This window comes from Limanda limanda, chromosome 5, assembly GCF_963576545.1.
Source record: "Limanda limanda chromosome 5, fLimLim1.1, whole genome shotgun sequence".
In the NCBI taxonomy this organism is placed as follows: Eukaryota; Metazoa; Chordata; class Actinopteri; order Pleuronectiformes; family Pleuronectidae; genus Limanda; species Limanda limanda.
The window spans coordinates 13,808,021-13,827,811 of record NC_083640.1 but is presented as its reverse complement, the minus strand read 5'-3'; the positions used below and the strand labels follow the sequence as shown (position 1 = coordinate 13,827,811).

General features: G+C 43.1%; 1 protein-coding gene across 1 annotated transcript; it reads right to left on the bottom strand.

Annotated features, from left to right (window-relative positions):
* Positions 1-3,875: 3,875 nt before the first annotated feature.
* plekha2 (pleckstrin homology domain containing A2) lies at positions 3,876-17,793 on the bottom strand. Its single transcript, XM_061070912.1, has 12 exons — positions 17,539-17,793; positions 14,250-14,443; positions 14,062-14,118; positions 13,548-13,596; positions 13,345-13,442; positions 10,641-10,772; positions 10,296-10,385; positions 10,111-10,179; positions 9,933-10,003; positions 6,937-7,000; positions 6,109-6,186; positions 3,876-5,996 (listed from the first exon to the last, which is right to left on the bottom strand). Exons 2-12 carry the CDS (start codon positions 14,388-14,390, stop codon positions 5,553-5,555), a joined length of 1,293 nt encoding a protein of 430 aa, XP_060926895.1. The 5' UTR covers positions 14,391-14,443; positions 17,539-17,793; the 3' UTR covers positions 3,876-5,552.
* Positions 17,794-19,791: the final 1,998 nt, after the last annotated feature.

The window sequence follows — 19,791 nt, the reverse complement described above, 5'->3', positions numbered from 1 at the left end:
GCTGGAGCAGGGCAGGTGTGAAGTGAACACCCTGGGTGCGTTCGGAACTTCATCTCCTTTCCTAATCACTCATCCTTGACCCCGATGGAAGGTGGTCAAGGAAAGATGTCAAGCAGAAGCCCTGAGGTACGGTGGCTCAGAGAGCTCAATGCACTGCAAATTAATAAAACAACTTGCAAGGCACGGCAAAAAGTCACAACACAAGCAAACTCAGAAAACTCCATCAAAGCAAGTTGTAGTTCTATGCTTGTGAAGTTATTGATGTCTGCTTCTTCTCAGTGGTGAGGGAACTTCACGAAGCATTGAACTACAGCCAGGTTCATCCCTTTCTGGGGTTCCCTGGAAACATTTCCATTGTCGTTATTGCAATCTGTAGTGTGTTTCTGGATTACCTTGCGTTGTGACTTTTTGCAGCAAAAAATTGATGAAGACGCTTTCTTAATTTGCTCGTGTTTTTTTCTATTTGCACGTGTTTTCTTAATCTGCAGTGCGTTGAGCTCTCTCAGCCACGTAGTAAGGGGTCAAGAGAGAAAAAAAATCTGACTCCACGTACATACTGCGTTTTTTTCATAAGCAACCTAATTCATAACAGAAGATATGCACATAACATACAGGGCTCTTTGCTGTAGGCTGTGCAGGGGCAGTTATGATACAACTTCCTGTCCAAAATAGAATGACATGTCCTGACAGAAGAGGTTTTCATATGATACAAATTGAAACAATATCTTAACAGATTTAAATGAAAATTATACAAACAGGACTGAAATCTTAAAAAAAACTAATAATATGAGGGACATTGGAATCCACAAAATGACTTTTATATTTGTGTTTATTTACGATGATGTTTTGAACTGAGCAAATTAGTTCAATATGTTTGTTGTTGACTGGAAATGTGTGACAAGAAGAAATCTGTTTTATTCTCAGTGTCAGGAGGGGAAAAAAACAGCTGTTCTTTTTTTTATATTTATGTGGGTGTGTTCAGGGGCAACTATGAGGTTGTTTAGCTTTAAATGTTGCTGCCTCAAACGATTGTGGGGTGATGTTTTCTCCTTTCCTTTCATTAAGGATGGAGATAAGCTAGGAATCATTGAAGCTCCTTTCCTTATCCTTCACACGATTCAAACAGCTCTTATTATGGCGGCCACTGAAACTCTTCACTCAGTTAGGAAGGTTCTTAAAGAAAAATGGACGATTCCCACGCAGCCCGTATATAAGTAGCTGGATTTGGTTGGTCTTGGAGAAGGTTAAGGTTGCATGTGTAGTTCATCTTGAGAAAATGAAGTCTGCTAATTCTGCCTTGACAAACTCTTACATTTCACAAACTAAAAAAGTATGTTTGACCCTTCTCTGACTCCATATTGTGCTTAAACTACAGTTTTTATTCTTATATACAGTATATATTTTACATATCTGAACTCCTCACTTCTGCTGATTCTTTGTATAAAGTAAAGCCAGCAACTCAGTTTAGCATCAGTTTGTGCAGCCAACAATTCCTCAGAAATGGACATATGTTCTTTAACTGAATCAGATTACTAACTGAAGAAATTATATAACTCGGAAAAAATGTCATTCATGAAAACTTTTTCCTTTCAACTGACATGTTTTATAATTCTCTAATTTCTCCTCTATTTCTGTGAAGCTTTTATTTTGAAGGACACATTCCAGTATATAATTCAGTGTCTTTTATTGTTGAGCATCATGCATAATAGTTCATTTAACCATACTTAAATGTTGGGATTGATATTAACAGACATGGTGCAAAGTTTCAGTGACTTTTAAAGTGAGCTGTTGATGGACAAAAACTGCTTTTCGAGCTCATTGCACCTTCATCTGCAAACATGTTCTTCAAACGCCATCTATGGTCTGCACTCACTAGACAGTGTGGTGTCTTGCAGCTCCCTCTAGTGGTTGTCCTCTGAAAGCAGGGAAACAAGTTGGGGCATAATTAAATAAGGCATGGTCCAAAAGACTCAAACTTTTCTCTTTCACCACACAGACGTTCCTCACACTGGTCTGCAAGCAATGAAGCACACAGCTCCAAAAGTACAGGGAGCAACGACTGTATTCGGTAACATTTAACATCACGAGAGCGTGACGGCATCAGAAAGGGAGACAGAGCAGTCCGCTGCAGAGTCGTCCATGTGGGAACATTAACATTTAGAGAAGCAGTGTGTCTGTGGGCCCTCGGAGCTGCTGTCACTCACAGGCGTCAGACTGAAGTGCGACGTGACCTTTACGTTCTGGACAAGAAGTTCAACCTCCAAGGCTTCTGGTCCGTGGCCCCATGAACAGAAATGTTATAGATTATTTTTGGTTCAAGGTTAAAGATCAATGTGGCCAAAAAACTCAGTTTACTGACTTAATAAATAGCAAAAACTGAAATTCATCATAAAGATTTCTCTTGTATTATTTTGTACATGTTGTCCCCCCCCCTATGTTTATCCTCAATCAACTGTGTTATAGTTTTTCTTTCTATGAGATCGCTTAACTTTCATCACTGTCTTCGTCCTCACACGTTTCTGCTGGACTTCCTCCCTGTACCTTGGGGAAGCTCCATCTTTAACAGACTGAAAACTAATTTCAACACAGCTGACATTTCACAGGCACTCGGGGCCTTTTGTACCTAACGACACAAATGAAAGCGTTCAGAGGAGACGTCTTCCTCACAGCTGCACCGGCCGGCCCAGAGGGGAAGTGGACGGAGGTCAGGACAGCGTTTTAGGCGTTTCACCTAATGGACCTTTGCTCTGGACGTGTGAAACACTTCACTTAACACAACCTCCGGGCACTCGATTGGCATGTGTGTGCACGCTTGAGGTTTTATCTACAATAGCGTGCATGTGTTGTAAGGTCACAGTGGTAAAGGGCAACTGCGTTTGTCTTGACCCTCTGCGCGCCTGAAGGTTGGACATGTCTGCCTCTTAGAGAGAAAACAAAAGATACAAGTTGAAAGTTTCAGTGTCAACACTTTTATCTAGGGCTGGGCAACGATTAAAAGTTTTAATCGCGATTAATCGCATGATTTCCCTGATTAATCACGATTAATCGCATTTGTATACGCAAAATCCAATGATGAATTAAAAAGTAGTGTATAGCGCAATTTTATTTTCAATGTTCTGCCATATGAACGAAAGTGCCATAACATTTGTTGTGCAAACACTTTTAACATCAGCATTTAATACAGTAGCAGTTAAATAAAATATTCTCAACTTAACAATGTTATCAAAGCAAATACAAAATTAAAGGTCAATGCCACTGCCAGGGCATTAATGTTATCCTCTTCGTTATGAAAAATGTATACTCCTCCCTGCGTCTAACGTAGTCTACCGAAGCCTCGCTCCGCTCGCTGTTTCGTTGAATGATTTGCTGATATCAACTGTGTGTTTTGCATTCAGGTGATATTTTAGACTGGAAGTACTCCGGTGGTAAGAAAATTCACCTTGGCAGTGGCTACAAATTACTTTGGTTCTGTCGACTCCGCCGTCTGGAAGAACTTTAAAATGAAAATGGCCATGTAAAAGCTCCGTACCCTTATCCATGGTTGTTTATCCGCCAATTATTTTCTTTTTTCCGGTTCCGCAGCAGTCAGCAACAGACTTTCACAGAATAAAAGCCTGACTTTCACAATAAAACAATAAATAATCAAACCTGAGTTAATGCGAGATAAAATAATTAATCGAGTTAACTCATCAGTTGAGTTAACTTGATTAAAACGAGTTAACTTGCCCAGCCCTACTTTTATCACAAGATAAGAAAAAAGTTTGTGATGTCTTTGGTGTAAAATGTGGATGGACCCACAGGCCACTAGATGGCAGAGTGTGGAAATTCTAATAAAAGGTCAGTTGAAGAAAAAAAAACAACCCAAACAGGACAAATTAAAAAGCATCATTTAATGTACAAGTTGGAGAATTAACAATGTACGCAGGCAGACAAGTGCACACAGCTTCAGAAAACAGGCGTGGAACATGGAACCACATGGATTAAGTCTTGGGGTGAACCTGTGAGTGTTTGAGGCTGAATATGTAACAACACAAAATATCTGAGGCGTCATCTCAGAGGAAGCTGATAAATCTGCCGTGAAAGCTGTGTCAAAAAAAGGAATTAAAAAAACAAGTAAAAATGAGAAAAAGAAAAGTGCGGAATATCAATTAAATTACCAAAAGTAGTGGCACATTTTCCCATGTAATGCTGAAGTAAAAAAAAAATATCACATTTACAAAGCTGACAACCAGCTGATCAGCTGTACTTTGATAGTGGAAGTACATTCTACGATGAGTACCACTGAAACACGGTTGTGTTGTTACGGTACCACGTTAAACAAAAAGAGACGAGTCACAGTTAACTGACGCTTGATCTTGAAGCCACCTATTAAAAAGATTATCTAAAACATAGTGCAAACACATAAAAGCTGCTGCGGACTCCTTGGTCTCTGCCTGTGCAGATGGAAACACTGGAGTCAGTTGGCATGTGAGTGCACGTACCGTGTTTTATACGAGACAGGACACTTTCCCCCAGACACCTGATTAGATTGTGCTAATAAATGCTTGTTAATCATTAAAGGGACTCTTACCTTTGTTGCATTTGAGAATTACAGCACATTCAAATCATCCCGCCTTCCTCCAATGCCCCACCCCCTCGTTCCCATCCGCGGTGTTTTTTTGAAGAAACTTTATTTACAAGCAGACTTACAACCTACTGCCTCCGCCACGCACGCACGTGAGTTTTTGTTTACCAAAGCAATGGATTCGGTAAGTTATATACATTTACATTCACATGCCTTGATGACGCGGGCCCGAATGCGCCACAAGAAGCAGACGGAAAACCTGCATGTCCATGCAGCAAACAGACAGGTCTGTCGGCCAATAAGGTCCTTCGGTCCGAAGAATTTTATTGGTTGAAGTTTTCACTAAATATTATGAGAGTGAAATAATTGTTTGTTTTTACTCCTGGTGGGTCTGTCTTGCATTTTAGAGTGTCATTACCTTATTAATACCAATTTAACCTTATCCAAAAAAAGTGTAAAAATGCAACAAAGGTAAGAGTCCCTTTAATGGAAGTACGTTTGAGGTGAGGTTTATTTAACCCAATTTTTGTCTCTAGAGGAAAGAGGGGATGCACTGCTCAGCACAACTGGAAAATAAAATGAATTTGGGTATTTTGTGAAATTAAGTATGAATATTAAACACATGGACACTAATATTTATCCACTAATATGTGAATACGTCTAGTGAGGGGGTGACAAAATATACCTTCTTTTGTGCATGTGCCAAAATGTTAAAGTCTGTAAGAACAACTAACAAGACTATTCAAGTTTTGAGAGGACGTTGCACTAAAACCACTCCATCGTACCTTTTCACAGTCCTGTGATCCACCAACACTGTGCCGCTGGTCTGCTGGGTGATCCTTCATCTGCAAAGCACCTACGAGACCAGCAGGGGGCCCCCAATCTCAGTCACAGTGTCACTTCATTAGCAGGGAATACTATTATTAACAGTCACATTCATTTCAAAACAGGTACCAACGCTCGAGTCCACACACGAGACTCCAGAGAACTAGACGTCTGTGGTGCGGATGCCGTCGTCATCAAGGCTGAAGGGGAAGCTGCAGCCGGTGTGAGGCTGAGGCTGAGAGCGGTGCCTCCGACGCTCGCTCGCCGCGTCTCCTGACGCCGCGAGGATCCCCAGTCCGCTGGCGGTCGGCCCGGGATTCGCCCCGGGGCAAGGGGCAGAGAGGGAGTTGGAGGAGGAGGAGGTGGAAGAAGAGGTGGAGGAGGAGGAGAGAGAGGGCAAGTTTGGGAGGGAGATGAAAGGGCAGTCCTCGTCCTCTGCATCCATGATGGAGGGCTCACAGGGGGGGACAGGGGTCCAGGGCTGCCAGCCCGGCGCCACAGAGCAGGACTTGACCAGGGAGGGTCTGACCAGTTCACTCGGATGACCACAAGACGCAGAGGAGTTGTGACTCCGATACAGAGAAGAGGCACGATTGAATGAAAAACCCTGAAACAACAGACAAAAACACCACATTCAAGAATCAGAATCAAGCTTCCACTTCCTGAAGAAAGCAGTGTTTTTATTGCTCCAGAGGAAAGAGGAGAAACCACGGAATTACCTTCGGGGGTCCTCTGAACTCCTGAATCTTCAACTCAATGTCCCTGATCCAACTGTGCATCTCCTCTGGAGAGTCTGTCTGCAGGGAACAGGCAGGAGAAGATGAAGCAGAGCAGCACGTCTCTCTACACTCATTCTCACACCAGCTACTGGACCAGTTTGTCCTGTTGTGTTGAGTCACATTTTCTACAAGCTGCAAATGTTATTCTACCGGATAATTCCTGAGAAACTCTTTTTTCTGAGTAGCCAAACCCTAATGCAGCGTATTCTTCTGATTAAAAGATTAAAATGATAGTGAGTTGAAGCCCGATTGCATATCGCATGTGTGCAGATAGAAAAACTCTGATCTAAATGTCGGTTTAATCTAAGATGCTGTGTCATTGTGGTGTTTCCATTTTTGCTGTGAACAAAATCTGTTTCATCTATTTCTGTTTATGTGTTGTGTTTGTCAGTTGAGATGTTTGTCATGCTTCCCCTTTTTTCATGCACGGACAAAAATATAAGTGCTCAGACTTAGAGTGACTCCCACCCCCCCCTGTCTCTGCATTACCCATCTGATCAGCTGAAGTGCACACAGCTTCAGAAATTGTTGAACAGTTATTGTTGTCATGGTAACAGATGGCTGTGCCAGTTTCACCAAAACAAACTTGTCATGCCCCTTAACACAGAGCTGGTGCCACACATCAGCAGCAGAGCATAAAACAACTGAAAAACATCAGGACACCTGCGACTCCAGATCGTCTCTGTTCTCTCTTTGTGCTCATTCATTCAGTTTTATATCAACACGAGTTTTCAAAAGTCTGCTGTTTCGGTTGAAAGAGATTTTTACCTGAATGTAGAAGGTTCTGGAGCTGGTGATGATTTCGAACAGGTTGTCTCTCAGCAGGAGATCCCTGAAAGTAAAAAGCATCCTGTTGAAACACAGTAGCTACAAGAAGAGTTATGTGCAAAGCTAGTATCTGTTTATTTCACATAGATATCTGAATTAGAGTTTGGTCACCCGGTTTGGGTTAGTTTTGTCTGTTTTCTCTCTGGCTTGGAATGATTTAGACAGAAATATGCAGTCTCACGCTAAACTGTATCTGTATCTATACAGAAAATGGTTGAATGTACAAATTTACAGAATGATTTGTATTTAAAATGCACCTCTGTACTGGGATAAATTGCATAGCTTTCCTTGGAAAAGACTGAAGTTGGTTGGATTTAGCAATGAATGATAGCAGTATTTTTCTACAGTAACGGTTTTGTGTCATTGCATTACAAAATACTCTCACCTCTATTCTACTTATTGGCAAAGTCAGAGAACAATGTCCTAATTGTTTGGAAACAGGCGGTGAGGTTGATTAGTAAATGTGATATGATTAGTTCTCAGAGTTGGCTGCTATTATTGTTTTGAGCTGTGAATCAGCTGTGTTGCTCAACAACCTGGGTCTGAGCAACACAAATATTTTGGTGGGGAAAAGCCGTTTACGCCATTAGCATTTTTTTCACCTCTGAAATAAAAGGTGCCAAATCATTTGTGCTCTGACGAACCACAAATTTACCGTTCCAAGAATTTATGTCATTGTGGAAACCAATAACTGTCAAAACCTATCACTATGATTGTCCTAAACTATGACTCCAAAGAATCTGCCAAGAGCGATTGTCAAACAAGAAAAATGCAGTGCAAACTTAATCAGTAATTCAGTTTTAAATGATATAAAGTATAAGGGATTTTCTTTTTAATAATAAACTCCAGGACTAAACAGTTTTAACATCTTTCAAAGTATTGTGTCTGTCGAAAATAAGTTGTCAGAAGGAGGAGATGAAACACATTTCATCCTCTTTGGAAACAGAGAGGATGAAATGCTGCTGCAAGCTTTCAGTGCCATGTGACACTGTGATGAACATTTCTAACCAACAGCATTGTTTGAAATCCAGTATGAATCACCTTCGGTCAGCAGAGTTGCGACATGTAAAAACCAGCCTGTTACCTGTGTGTAACCAGTGGGTGTGATATGGTTCATTAAGTGTTGTGGGACGTGGATGTCCTGTGTGTGTGTATCTCTGTAATGATTGTGTCGCTGCAGAATGTGACACAAGTAGTGGTGACTAAACCATGAAGTTTGTAGTTTTGCACAGATTTGACAGTCCCTAACTTCAGCTCATCAGGTTCTCTCTACCGCCAAATGAGTGGTTGGATCACGGGTTAAAAATGTCACCTAAAAAATGTATAATAACAGACACTTGCTGCTGAAATAAGAAACAAATCTAGTGAAGACAGAGAAAAAACTAAACTGAGGATAAACGTTGCTAAAAGTGCGAATCTTCTTGTTTTTAGTCTTCTAGTGCAGTGCCTGTTCTAAACATGCCTGTTCTTAACCTGCCTGTTCTAAACCCGCCTGTTCTAAACCCGCCTGTTCTCAACCCGCCTGTTCTAAACCCTGCCTGTTCTAAACCTGCCTGTTCTAAACCCTGCCTGTTCTAAATCTGCCTGTTCTAAACCCTGCCTGTTCTTAACCCGCCTGTTCTAAACCCGCCTGTTCTAAACCCGCCTGTTCTAAACCCGCCTGTTCTAAACCCGCCTGTTCTAAACCTGTCTGTTCTAAACCTGCCTGTTCTCAACCCGCCTGTTCTAAACCCTGCCTGTTCTAAACTTGTCTGTTCTTAACCCGCCTGTTCTAAACCTGCCTGTTCTAAACCCTGCCTGTTCTAAACCTGCCTGTTCTAAACCTGCCTGTTCTAAACCCTGCCTGTTCTAAACCTGCCTGTTCTAAACCCTGCCTCTTCTTTAACCTGCCTGTTCTAAACCCTGCCTGTTCTTAACCCGCCTGTTCTAAACCCTGCCTGTTCTAAACCTGCCTGTTCTAAACCTGCCTGTTCTAAACCCTGCCTGTTCTAAACCTGCCTGTTCTAAACCCTGCCTCTTCTTTAACCTGCCTGTTCTAAACCCTGCCTGTTCTTAACCCGCCTGTTCTAAACCCGCCTGTTCTAAACCTGCCTGTTCTAAACCCGCCTGTTCTAAACCCGCCTGTTCTTAACCCGCCTGTTCTAAACCCGCCTGTTCTAAACCCGCCTGTTCTAAACCCGCCTGTTCTTAACCTGCCTGTTCTAAACCTGCCTGTTCTAAACCTGCCTGTTCTAAACCCGCCTGTTCTAAACCCGCCTGTTCTAAACCCGCCTGTTCTAAACCCGCCTGTTCTAAACCCGCCTGATCTAAACCCGCCTGATCTAAACCCGCCTGATCTAAACCCGCCTGTTCTAAACCCGCCTGTTCTAAACCCGCCTGTTCTAAACCTTCCTGTTTAGAATAAGCTGTTTTCTCGGCCTGTGGTGATGCTAGTTGCAGATTTCTTTCTAAAACTATAAGAGACCAGCTGCAGAACTCAAACCACTGAACCCTGAAGCTGCTGAGCTGCTGCACTAAGAGCTCTTCACCTGTTTATTCAAAGTTCAGTGAAGCTCGACTCAGTAGCAGAACCCACAACTGGAGAATCAGCTGTTGTTGACATTGTGGGGAGCGCGCCTGGCGTTGTGACCTAAAACGTAATTTGCGTTGATGAGCGCTGGTCGCCTGTCTATTCAGTTCAGTAATATTGAACGTATTGGGAGTAAAACCAAATCAAACACTGTACTTTCTTATACATGTGTCAAGAGTGAAGGTGATACGGTGAACGGTTCTCGAGATATGTAAGCCACATACAGACAGACGGGGATTTCTGGAATGAGTGGATACAAAATAACTTTACAGATAACTCTAACTGCAGTGATTCAGATAGACAGTATCAGAGGGACAGAAAGCAAAAGGCTGGGATCATTCGCCTCAGTGAGTCACATTTGACTCACCCAGACTTGACGAGACATTCGTGGACCCTCTGGATGTCCCTGAGTGGAATGGCTCGGAGAGGCTCCTTATCCTGCAGCGAACATAAACACAGCTCAGACGTGTGCAGACAAAGAGCCTAGTCACACAAACAGACAGGAAATACAAGATATTAACAATAAACTAATCCTGTCTCCTCACCACTTCAGACTTGAAGTAACTGACTGTGTTTTCATCCAGGGTGAAAAAACGCCTCTTCCAGCTTTTTCGCTGAAAAGAAAGCAAGGAGAAAAAAAAAGAAACACCACATCACAGATTGCACACAGTTTGTTTTTTTTAACAAACACGGAGTTTATCAGTTACATCGTGAGTAGCTGGGGACTCACCACATTTCCCTGTTTCACACAGTAACCACATCTCAGCACGCCCAGCCTGCTGCCCTTCCTCTCTCTGCCTTCCGTCTCTTCACTCTCATTCTGAAACATTTCATCAAAACCCTCGTCATCGTCTTCAGCACAATCACACTCACTGTTACCAACATCTTCAAATGTCTCAGCTCGTACTTGAAGTGTTTTCGGACAAAAGACTCTACTGACATCAGAGGCCACAATCAGATCAAAAGCATGACATCGACAATTCCACTTTTTGTTTGTTGCGTAAACAGTATCACGAGTGAAATTGTGATTATAGTGACCAGACTTTCTGGGGGATTTTATCTTCCTCTTCTTTACCTGGATGGGAGTGTGCACCACCACCCCCCCGATGATCTCAGTCTTGTAGGCCTGCTGCCTCTTCCCTGCCTGAGTGTCGCCGATCACTGTCGTCACATCGGACCTCGGAGGTGCAGGGCCAGATTTAGGAACCTGTCAACAAGTAGGAAAATATAAAGTGCACTGATATCGGCAAGCAAAACTGATGCAGCAACATTTGCCCTGACGGCCGGGAGTTAGTGGTTCAATTCCCACTGAGTCATTCCAAACTGCAAAAAAAAGATTTTTATCTTTTGGCTCAACAGCACAATATCATCAGAAGTGACAAGATTGTGCAGGAAGCTGTGTGTATTTCGACAAAAGAACCACACAGACAATTTTGACTTTTTTATGTCGGTGGAAATTTTTAGAATGGTCGACTGCAAGACTATCGTTTGTTACATCTACGATTTGAAAGGTGTTCCAGAGGCTTTATTATACTACTACATGTATTTATCAACCTTTATGTGTTTCGGCTTCGTTTCACCTTCTGAATTAATGTATCGTGTTTGAGATGTTGCATTCAAAAGAGTGTGACAAACTGACAGACGACCTGAAAACATTAAGCCTCCAGCCATGGCTGTTGACTCAGAGTTGTTGCCCTCATTGATTAACTGTAACTGAGTTAACAAGCATCTGTCATTTAACACTAAACAGTCCAACAGCACCACAAGCTGCTGCCTCTCTGACATGATCATTGAATTGAATCGGTTTAAACAGTGAAACAGTTTAAAACACAAACTGAACTCTATAGGTTTACTGCAGGACTGCTGTATTAACTTGTATTGTTCTAGTTAGTGTGCCTAATAAACTGAGAGCTTATCTGAGTGAGGATCGAACACTCCTGTAATAAATATTGATGTCCCCACAGAAAGAATAAGACAAAAACATGAACCCCTCTGATGTGGCTGAAGAAGAAAAATCCACTTCCTCTTTTCTAAATTCGAAGCCTGAAACTCGTTGATCATAGTTTTACTTTTAATTCCCGCGTCGACATGATGTCCATTACGCTTTCAGAGAGCGTTTTCACGCAGACTCATTGAGAGCGGAGGAGGCGCAGCGGCCCTCCGATCGAAGGGGAAGTGAAAGAGACAGCGAGCGGTGCTGCTTCCTGTGTCAGTGTGCAGGTGAGAGAAAAAAGAGAAATACTTTCCTCTGACATCTGGAGACATCTGCTCATCGCCGATTATAAAGGCTGCACTCAGGTCACTGGACCGACGCAAATAATATGTTAATGTTAGGGCTGGGCAAGTTAACTCGTTTTAATCGAGTTAACTCATCACTTGTTTAACTCAGACAATTATTTTATCTCGCATTAACTCAGGTTTGATTATTTATTGTTTTATTGTGAAAGTCAGGCTTTTATTTTGTGAAAGTCTGTTGCTGACTGCTGCGGAACGGGAAAAAAGAAAATAATTGGCGGATAAACAACCATGGATAAGGGTACGGAGCTTTTACATGGCCATTTTCATTTTAAAGTTCTTCCAGACGGCGGAGTCGACAGAACCAAAGTATTTTGTAGCCACTGCCAAGGTGAATTTTCTTATCACCGGAGTACTTCCAGTCTAAAATATCACCTAAATGCAAAACACACAGTTGATATCAGCAAATCATTCAACGAAACAGCGAGTGGAGCGAGGCTTCGGCAGACTACGTTATACGCAGGGAGGAGTATACATTTTTCATAACGAAGAGGATAACATTAATGCCCTGGCAGTGGCATTGAGCTTTAATTTTGTATTTGCTTTAATAACATTGTTAAGTTGAGATTTACACTGAATATTTTATTTAACTACTACTGTATTAAATGCTGATGTTAAAAGTGTTTGCACAACAAATGTTATGGCACTTTCGTTCATATGGCAGAACATTGAAAATAAAATTGCGCTATACACTACTTTTTAATTCATTATTGGATTTTGCCTATACAAATGCGATTAATCGTGTTTAATCAGGGAAATCATGAGATTAATCGCGATTAAAACTTTTAATCGTTGCCCAGCCCTAGTTAATGTATGTTGCACAGCCGAAACACATACGCAACACTGATCTGACGCCTTGGCCACAGTGATGCGAGTCTGTTATCACTCCTAATTCAGTACATTCACAGTTTCCTCATTCATTAATAAGTGTGTGAGAAGATATCTGTAGGTAAGCTGCTGACATCTGCACCCACCCAAACCGAACCCCTGCAAACTCAAGTGGAAACAATCCCTTATTAATCTAACTGCACATGAGACAAAGACTCCTTTTTATGAGTTCATGGGAAAAGTATAAACAGATCTTAAATAAAGGGCAAAGTGATCAAAGACCTTTGGACCCCCACTTCAGAGAACGCAGGAGGAGATCAGGACCCAACAAGAAAATGTGCGGAACACTTGTTCTCTTTCCAAGTGGACATCTTCATCAGCATCTTCCACATGCATGCAACCTCTTTCTCACCCTTAGATGTTTGTGTTCTTTTTGTTATTTTGAGTTTTGCATCACGTTTTCCAGACATTTTCCTGCCGTTTTCTCACATGCGCTCACTCAGACATTTCACTAAGGGGGGGTGGCATGAAGAGTTGTGGAAAATGTCCGGGGCAGCTGACCGGAACATTTGCGTTCTCACTGCGTATAATTTCTGGAAAATGTGCGGAGTTCAGTGCACATCTGACAGCAAGTGTACACAAGTGGTTGCACTCACAGTGATCTTGCTGGCCTTGTTGAGAGCAGCAACCCAGTCCCTCATGTCAGTCACATCGTTTCCTTGGAGGAAGTAACGCCGCGAAACTGCATTAATGACTGCAGGGGAAGACAAGGCGCTCATGAATATCCACTATTTATAAACACACTATATTATTTCATCACACGTGTGCCCTTGTGAGCTACTGCATAAGACTGACTCACCAAAACAGAACTCTGTCTTGGGCTTTTGCTTCGCTGTGGCTTCATTCACCTGAGGAGAGGAAAAGATGATGAGGAAAAAAGAGGCGAGGAGAGGAGACGCCATGAGAGGAAAGGAGAGGAAAGGAAAGGAAAAAGGAGAGGAAATGAGAGGAGGCAAGAGGAAAGAAGAGGACAGGATAGGAGAGGAAGAGAATGGGAACATTTCATAATTTTGACGTGTGTTGGACTCAGAGTGTCCATGGAGGAGCTGTCAGCGCGGGGGTGCAGTGAAGCCAGATGTCATTATCTCTGGTAAGTTCAGCTGTGACATCTGGAAAACTTCACAGCCTCTGCTTCAGCTCTGCATGTGACCGTTAACTTTACCTCCAGATAACACACAGATCTTGTGTATCTGTGAAGCCCATATGCATGCTTTGCTATTTGTGTACACTCTGGGAATTCTGCGTCCACGCCACACAAACGTGTCGCCTGTAGACATAAGGGCGAGTCGACGGAGGGAGAGAGAGCGGTTTACCTTAGAGATGTAGGTTAGCTTCAGGCTGCCAACAAAGCTGGCTCCGCTCGGCAGGTTCTGCATGCAAACACAAACACACAGACTCATCATTGGCTCAGGGTCCAAGGTTACACGTCAGGTATTGGTCAATTTTCACTTCCTCTTGCTGTTTGTACAAGTGTGTGTGTGTGTGTGTGTGTGTGGAGCACCTGAGGGTTGTCCATATACCACAGCAGAGCATTTCCCTGCGTGTCGAGGATGAAGTATCGTCTCTGGAAGCGGCAGCTGTTCTCCTTCTCCTCGATGTCCAGGAAACCACACACACGGTTCAGCCGGTCCACGTACGGCATGCTGCTGCTGCTGCTGCTGCTGCTGCTGCTGCTGCTGCTGCTATCACATATCACTGGGACAGACGGACAGACAGAGAGACAAAGACTCGAGTGAGATGAAAATGTAAATGGAGCAGCTGAGTGAGACAGACAGAGAGACGTGGAGAATAAAGCATCTTTCATTTAGTTTTCTAATAAATGCTCGCAGCCTAGCACGCACACAGACACACACACGCCCACACACACACACACACCCACACAGTGAGACCCGCACTCACACTCAGCAGTTTTTCATGTGACGTGATTGAGGCTGAGCAGCAAACCCCGGAGCCCGAGGCTGAGCTGAGGCCCTCCACCACAGCCAAAAATTACAGGCTGCACTCAAGATCTGCACACACGCACATTTCCACTGGCCAGAGAAGAAAGGGGAGCGGGAGGAGAGGGGAAAAGAGGAGAAGGGAAAAAGAGGAGAGGAGGAGGAGTGACGGGGCTGAGGGAGGGCGGGTGGATATGTTCATTAAGATGATGGCACGCACGTGTATCACTGGGGCTGCCGACTGCCGGCAAATAAAAAACCCAGACTCTCATTCAACAGAGACACGCTGATGGTATCTCAATCAGAGAGTTTCATCCATATCAGACATCTGACAGTAAAGTTTAACATGTTTTTTTTATCTTTCTATTCTTTGGCTGAGTTTTGAGATTTCTGGCTTGTGCCGTGGTGAGACCTCTATTTCATAATATTGTTCTCCTTAAGTTTCCGGGGGGGAACTTTTAGTGCAACTCTGCAGACTGAACACCGTGAAGTTGTCACAGTGAGTTCCAGAGCTCGGTCAGATGCTCTGAATAAAAAAAGCTGGTTATCTGCAGGGTTTTTTTTCCATTTCCCTTTAGGACTTTACATCACCAGATATTTTAATGCATGGAAAGGGACTCAAATGTAACGTGGCCCCAGAGGTCAACTTACAGCAACCAGGCCACATCTGTGACAGATTTTGACAATGCATTGGACAGTCATGTAAAAATATCACGGTACTATTTAAAGACATGTAAAGAAAAGGGAAATTATTTATCCACAGTCCAAAAATACACAGATTGAAGTCAAATGGAGACTTTAAGTTGACCATGGGTGTGAAAGAGGGGGTGGTTTGTCTCTGGATGATGAGGAGACCTGTCCAGGCTGTACCTCGCTTCTCACCCAGTATCAGCTGGGATTGGCTGCAGCTCCCCCCTCAACGGATAAGTAGTATAGATAATGAATGGATGAGTGGGAAACTATTTTCAATAAAATGCTCACACACATCACCCAACAAAACACAGTCAAGAGAAACAAACAGGTCGCGTCTTCCCCGGATGTCCTGTGAGACTATTTTTAAGTCGCTGGTTTGGAAAATGCTTCATTCTGAAACTGCTTGTGGGCCGTGTTGCTGATGCGTCAGCCATCCAACATGTTTTCTGCAGCCCATTGTAATAGGTAAAAAATGCAAACCATTCACAAGCCTCCTGCAGAAACTCCAGAGTCTGTAATGGAAAAGTGGAATTGATGCCGCAGAGGTCAGACAACACACACAGAGACACACAGACACACACACACAGACACACACACACCATTTAGTGTGTGGCACTGGCAAATCTGGCTTAACCATCAACCATCACGGGGCATCACCGCCTGTGGCATCTCAGGCAAAACTTCACCAGTAAATACAATTCAGACATCAGATTATCGGGATATGTCTGAGATTTGAAATACTCGGGCTGTGAAACCTAACCAGGTGACACACGCCAGTTATAATTAACATAGTTTGTGTGTATGAGAACAGAACACAGCTGTGATATCTGAGGTATTGTCTCTTACCACATCCAGGGTGGTGAACTGACCTAAAACTCTGCAGATTCATCTGCTTCATTCTGGACTAGTTAGGCCTCTTTAAACAGAACACGTTCTGTGTGTGTCAGGGTTAAAAGAGTCATGTCCAGACAGAATGACACAGTAACAAAAGACTGGTCGATGTGGATGCTCCTGGAAACAAGATATCTGAAGACTATCAACCCCACACTTCCAAAGATTGCCTGGTAGATGCTTCTAAGACCAAAGCATGGACCCAAAGTGCTGCTACCTGACTTCACTTGATTCTATTTCCCTCCACAGCTGCTGAAGACATTATACATCTGCTTTTAACACGCTGGTTTTGACTCCCTGTGACAACGTAACTGACTTCAATGTGTGAAATCAGTGGAGTTGTGCCTTTAACTTAGAGTTTAAAAGATTTGGTGATTTGACAGGAAAAGTAATCGGCAACAATTTGAATAACAAAAATTACCTCTTGTGGAAAAGCATATTTGATCAGATTAACCACTTAGTGTTTGAATACTTATGTGGATGTTAATTACCATGGCAACAATCCACATTTCAAGGTATGATATTTCTATTTCATCCTTTGCCACTCGTCACTGACGGAGGTAATAGCAATTGGTGGCTCTTGGTTTCGTGGCTGCCTTCTATGTTTTGATAAAGTTTTGAATTGTGAAATTTGGAAGGATGTGGTATGGGTCATGGAGGATAAGGGTGATAATGTGGCCAAGGTTTATTCTGTGTCCTTCTATACTAGTTTGAAATGGATCAGCCTCCGACTCCACCCAGATAACTCTGAAAAACTCACCGAGTGTTTTTATTGTAAGATACTGATCTGAAAACTGTGCAGTAAAAAGTGCACCGTTTTCCTCCTATGGGCATAAAATGTTATGACTCAAATGAAACACCTCAAGACTATGAAAGTATTTTGGTTTTGCACAAATCTAACAACACGAAGACTTTACTTGAGCTCTGCGAAGTTGTGACACTTTACAAAACTCACTGACACCAAACGATTAATCGATTATCCCACAGAATCAGTCATCCTGGTCGATCCTCTCAGTTCTCATGACAGCAGCAGCAGCGGCGGCGGGCACGAGCCTCACGCCCCTGAATGACACATGTGACGGTCACTGTCGTGCGCGCGTACCCAACGTGATGGCGAGCACGCGTTGCAAAAAGTTGAAGTGTGATCCTCAGACAGGAGTTTTGAGTCAGTGGCACCTGACAGACTAAATCACACATGTCCGGATGAGCTGCACTGACTCACACGCACACGCACACGCACACACAGAGGGTCGAGTGTGAGCTTCTTACCCGCGGAGCTGCAGGAGTCAGTGTGCGCCACAGCCAGCGCCCCGCACGGCTCCCACACGCACAGAGGAGACGTGTTCTCTGGGCAGGAGTCTGCTGTGCACACGCATGATCCACTTCCAGTTGTTCCTCCAGCGACCTCCACGCACAGCGGGGGGGTCTCACACACAGAGCCGGCTCCCGTCCGCTCTGTCACAGCCTCGCCTGTTGTGTTTGTGTGCTGCTCGGATTGCACAGTGCTCGTCTTCTTTTTTTTTTTTTCCGGGTAGGACGTTTCGTTGTCAGAATGAACCAGCCCCGGATGTGAGCTGTGCGTCCTCTCAGCAGCTCCGGCCGCCGGGTCCTCCTCCTCCTCTTCCTCCTCCTCTTCCTCCTCCTCCTCCTCCTCCTCCTCCTGATGCCGCTGCTTCATTTGAGGAACTAAACTGAACTTAACTGTCATTTCAACGAGAAAAAAAACAAACCTGTATTGTAATTTCAGTAGCTTCACTTGAGCAGTTTTGTTTTGAGAGCATTGGTTCTTTCTTTTTTTATACTGACACTTTTCTAGATAATAGATTAAAAGTGTGAATCATCTTTCCCTCCTGCAACTGCATTTCCCCCCATCTTGTACTGCTATCTTAAGGAGGACACTCGTAAGCTAAGTAGAGTAAATACCCAACCCCAACCTTTATCTAACCCTGATGCTGACTAACCCTAAAACCAAAGTCTTGACCCGTTAAACAGCCCTGTGCTCACTTTCCAAACATGGTCCTCACAAAAGATATACCAGTGCACACATCTAACCTAAAAACATGTCTTCACATTACAAGTCAATGATTCACGTAATGGTAACTTGTTTTTTAACCTCATAATGAAGAAGAGTTCCCATGATGTGACTGTGGAAACATGAGTAATACCTGTACCATGCACACAGACACACAGACACACACACACACAGCTGGTTCACACACAGAGGGCGAACCTGGATAAACAGGAACACAGTGAAGAATAGTGTCATTCATCCACCTGTCACAGGAGGTGAGTGTGTGTGACAAGTACAAGATCATGTACCCAAACCTGTTGGTGGGAAAAAATGTACTTCCTGTACACTTCATAGTCCTGCACTAAAGTGTAGGAGAGTGGAGCTGCAGTTTCTGAGCCAAAAAGAAACCAATCACAGCTCACTATCAAATATCTATCCATCTATCCATCAATCTATCCATCTGTCCATCCAAGGACAGAGTTCAATCGGGCCAGGTCGTCCTATCTCATTCAAGCGTTGAATAATAGGCTATTTTACCAATATTTTATTGATGGGTGTTTATAATCTAAACCCCTTTAATTTGATTTGTGTTTTTGGATGTTTTATGTCGAATACAGTCCTCCTCTGATATCAGAAACCCAGAAATGCTCAGAATATAGGACCTCAGTGTCCTTGTAGCTACAGCCCAGATAATACAGTTCTGCATCTTCTCTTTGTGCAAATGAGATTTGCTTTATGTAAATATACAAAATAAAACAATAGTTCTGTAATAAGCTACACATTGTTGTATTTGCATTGTATTTGCAACGACTGGACAGTAATTGTGCTCAGTGCTGGTTTATAAACATCACATGTAGCTGTTTATTAAATGTCTGATTCCAAGATTGAGCAGTTTGAGTCTGAGCAGTGCTTTACAGCTGCAGGTCACAGGGTTGTCAGGGACTCAGAGACACAGTTATAATGTTGTAGAAGAGCGTTGCATTAGGGAATAGAAGCACTTTCACTTTTAAACGTAAAATATATTTAAAAATGAGTAGTTGCTATAGAAGAAGTAGAAAATACATTTTGTCTATGTATTTGTACTCTGTGTTTGAGTGCGTCCTCCTCCTCTGCCTGACCTCCTTCTTTTCAAACACTTTATTATATGCACTCAAGAGTCCGGGTTATGCATTTTCATAGTCGGTGTTGAAATAAGAAATATCAGCATTGACTCGTCAGTTTTTTCTGTGTTAAAGAATTGTGTCCTCCTGTCAAGAGGAAGTGGTTGCACGTCATATGACCTGCCTGAGGACGCAGACCTACCTCGCTGATTTCATATCCTGTGGCGACTGCACAGGATTCAAGTTACACACCAGTCACAGAAGGAAGTCTCAAAGTTTCCACAGCCTCTGCTGAAAACGCTCAGATGGCTCTGCTCTACAGTTTGCATGCATCTGCAGATAAATGCTATGATAAAATCGGGGACATTAACGTAAACAAAACGTTTTTTTTCTCTGGCATTTAAAGGTCAA